We start from the raw sequence: 3,994 nt of genomic DNA on the forward strand, positions 1-3,994 counted from the left end.
GAGAGAAAAGCAGAAGGTCCTGGGTTCGATGCCCACCATCGTCCACTCGTACTTTGCACATGCACCGCGCTGGTAGTTATAGGGTTCCTACGTTTAAAAATTTAATCTTGACCGTTTTGTATTGTTATAGCTATCTCAATGATCCTGGAATCACTGGATGATATCGAATGCCTACAGGAGCAGCTGTATGAAGATAAAACCATGATGAACTCCTTACTGGAAGATAAGCAGCTTCATATCCTTCTGGAGGTGAGTTTTCTTCTTGTTCTTCCTAACATTTCCTTTTTAAATGTCGGCATTTCTGAACCCTTATTCTTGTAAAGAAAAGCAGTCAGTTGAAAAAAAAAGTATGAAAATTAACCCGTAGGAAGTATGTATTTTTGCAATGCCCGTTCTTAACAAATGTTCGTTTCCCCCCACTTTGAATGAAAGTCCCGCCAATACCAATAAGAACAATTTTCTATAAACCTGTGTTTTGTGTTCTTGTGAGTCTTGCGACTTGTCAGTTTTTACTTCTGTCTATTTTAGGTTTAAAACTATGTAATCTCAATAAAACCGTGCAATATTTATACTTGCCCTACCTCCAAATCTAAATAAGGCACTAAAAAGTCCACACAAACGTTTACATCACGTTTGATACATCAGTTTTCCTCCGATCACTAAAGTTAGGTTTGAAACTATGTAATCTCAATAAAACCGTGTAATATTTACTGTTGATATAATACTTGTCCAACCTCCAAATCTAAATAAGGCACTAAAAAGTCCACACAAACGTTTACATCACGTTTGATACATCAGTTTTCCTCCGATCACTAAAGTTCTGAAAAAAAGAAAGTATGAAAATTAAACCGTAGGAAGTATGTATTTTTGCAATGCCCGTTCTTAACAAATGTTCGTTTCCCCCCACTTTGAATGAAAGTCCCGCCAATACCAATACTCCTTCCCTTTCCTGCAGATTCATCTTATCAAAGAAATGTGGGGTAATGCTATGCATGTTTATCACAGCTGCGGGTGTAACTAATAAATCCGCCTTTCTGTTTGTTTCAGTTGTATGACAAAATCTCGAGCAAAGTCATCAGTCCCAATCGAACTCCTCCCTCGGATGTTGTGACTCGCTATCACAGGTGCAGGAGCGGTGTAGAGGGAGTATTCACGTAGGAAGATGGTAACAGAGGGGGTGTTCCGTCTGTAGGGGGAGTCAAGTCAGCAAGAGCTCACAGCTGCAGGAGCGGTGTAGAGGGAGTATTCACGTAGGAAGATGGTAACAGAGGGGGTGTTCCGTCTGTAGGGGGAGTCAAGTCAGCAAGAGGGGAATAGTAGGGGGCGTTAAGTCAGCGAAAATTGATCGAACGAAACTTCGCACATCTTCGTCATAACTCGTGCCTCTCATATGATTTTCAAATTCGTTCGTAAATCTAGATTTATCTAAATCGCGTGCATTCAAGTGACAAATTGAAGCTGATTTGATTAAAATGATAAGGAAATTGGTTATCAGTGATAAAACACTCTTGTTGATTCTGTGGTGATGATAAACTTTCAAAGTCAATCATGTGGTTTTCTCGTTTATTTTTGAAGATTTATCTAAATCGCGTGCATTCAAGTGACAAATTGAAGCTGATTTGATTAAAATGATAAGGAAATTGGTTATCAGTGATAAAACACTTGATATTTATTTGTCTTTCATATAGATATAGTCTGCTTGTTTTTGTTTACAATTTTAATCTAACCCTATTTCATTACAGAGGAGATTTTATGTGTTTTTGAAGTGTTTGTGATGTATTAAGCTGAAAGTTTCAATTGGATGTGACTCAGTTGGATATTTATTTATCTTTATTTGTCTTTCATATATGTAGATATAGTCTGCTTGTTTTTGTTTACAATTTTAATCTAACCCTATTTCATTACAGAGGAGATTTTATGTTAATTTTATTTTTTCCTCTTATAATCGAATTTTCAATTTTATTATTATTATTTTTTGCTTTTTATTATGATTTGTTTACATTAACTTATTTACGAATGCACGAGTTTTAATAATTTAAACCTATACCGGCCTGTCACTAAGAATTCTTCAATGGTGATATCTCATCTTTTCCTCTCTGTATTTCTTTCTCTCCATTTTCCTTCATGACGTAGGAATTCTCTCCCTCCCACTTTCGTTGTTATTCAATTATTTCACTATCTGTACCTCTACATGTCTACAAGGACATAAACTATTCTGGACATTCTGAGCTCGACGAGTATTCTGTTGTGAATTTTATGACCGAAACAATATTGTCTGGGGTGCAAAAGAATTCTTAGGAGACCAAAAAAATAATATTATCTTTGTGAATTTTATGACCGAAACAATATTGTCTGGGGTGCAAAAGAATTCTTAGGAGACCAAAAAAATAATATTATCTAGGGTGCAAAATTTCTGCAGATGCCAAAATATCCATTGCTGTGTTTCCAATACTTGGGGATAAGAAGTGTGCTGTGGGAGTTATATTGGTAGTGCTCCAAAAGCAAGTGAATCTCAAGTCCCCCTTGATATCTAGATATAAAGGACCTTAACATCTTTGTATTTACACAGTATACGATGTACTTTACCTTTGACTCTCGTCCAAAAAGAACAAACCCTACCCCAACTTTAACTTGTAGGAGTATATCTAAGAGGAAACTGTGACAACGAAGGTCGTATCGTCCTGAAATATGTATAAGAGAGAACGAGGACAAGATGAGAGAAAGCCAGCCGTTTAAGATATATTTCGCCCTGGGCGGAAATCGTACCAGCGTACTAGCGCGTACAAGGGGGGCATGCTACCTGCCAAGCTAACTAGGCTGTTACCTGAAACAACAACCAGGGAAATATCTAAGTATTCTAAGTAATAAAGTTGCATTATGCCAGCCTGGTTAGCTTAGTTGGTAGTGCGTCTGTCTTGTAGGCGCTAGGCCGCGGATTCGATTCCCGCCCGGGGCGGATTTTATCCTGATGGTATAATGTTCGTTCTCGGAACGGCTGGCTTTTTCCTATCCTGTCTTCCTTCTCTCTTCGATTTCGGGACGATAAGACCAGAGTTATAGTTCCCTCTATCAAACCTCTTAAAAAAAAGTTGCATTATGAAGGAGCGATTCTAGTCGATATTAGTGATTTTGTTACTGACTGAACACCACTGCCTGATAAAGTAGACGAGAAGATCCCTAGGTAATAAAATTCAAATGAATAAATTTTACCCATGTCTGTAATTCTGTACGTGTGTAGACGAACGGTGACACATTATTATGAAGGAGCGATTCTAGTCGATATTAGTGATTTTGTTACTGACTGAACACCACTGCCTGATAAAGTAGACGAGAAGATCCCTAGGTAATAAAATTCAAATGAATAAATTTTACCCATGTCTGTAATTCTGTACGTGTGTAGACGAACGGTGACACATTAAGTGCTCTTTCCTCTTCCTTCCCTTTTTAGTCCGTCCTTCCTTTATTATTACAATCGTAATAACAAGCTGGGCCCGTCCCTCCGGGATTTTTTTAGCCCGTAGTTTATTCGATCGTGATTAGAGAAAATCAGTACCTATGTACCTACCTAATTTGTTTAATATTCTATCTTTGATATCAGATACTTAAAACTATCTTTGATATCAGATACTTGGGTGGCAAAATAACCAGAGCCCTCATGAGCTTCAGGAGGTAAACTAGATATGAAAGGCTAGACAATGATCATAGTCTTCCTTAGCCACCCTGTATGTATTATCTATTTACCTAGTGAACTAATTACATACTTTATTATCTATTCCTATCAAGGTTTCTTTTTCCAACTCTTGTTTCTTTATACGTAATTTTTTCTCCTTCAACTCCGCCTTTCTTCTATTTTACTTTCACCGAGTTTTTTATATCTAACTGGGTAGGGTATATTATCAGTATCATTATTCCTTTAACTGATATATCTAACTGGGTAGGGTATATTATCAGTATCATTATTCCTTTAACTGAGGTCTAATACCTACTCGAACCA

The 3,994-nt window shown here is 37.2% G+C and overlaps 1 protein-coding gene across 1 annotated transcript in view; it reads left to right on the plus strand.

Annotated features, from left to right (window-relative positions):
- LOC103514491 (peripheral plasma membrane protein CASK-like) overlaps positions 1-1,158 on the plus strand; it is a 5,374-nt gene extending 4,216 nt beyond the window's left edge. Inside the window, exons 6-7 of the mRNA XM_026827445.1 lie at positions 131-249; positions 1,048-1,158. Coding sequence (XP_026683246.1) covers positions 131-249; positions 1,048-1,158 — 230 coding nt within the window. The remainder of the gene's footprint in view (positions 1-130; positions 250-1,047) is intronic.
- Positions 1,159-3,994: the final 2,836 nt, after the last annotated feature.

This window comes from Diaphorina citri, unplaced genomic scaffold (genome assembly GCF_000475195.1).
Source record: "Diaphorina citri unplaced genomic scaffold, Diaci psyllid genome assembly version 1.1 scaffold1154, whole genome shotgun sequence".
NCBI lineage: Eukaryota > Metazoa > Arthropoda > Insecta > Hemiptera > Psyllidae > Diaphorina > Diaphorina citri.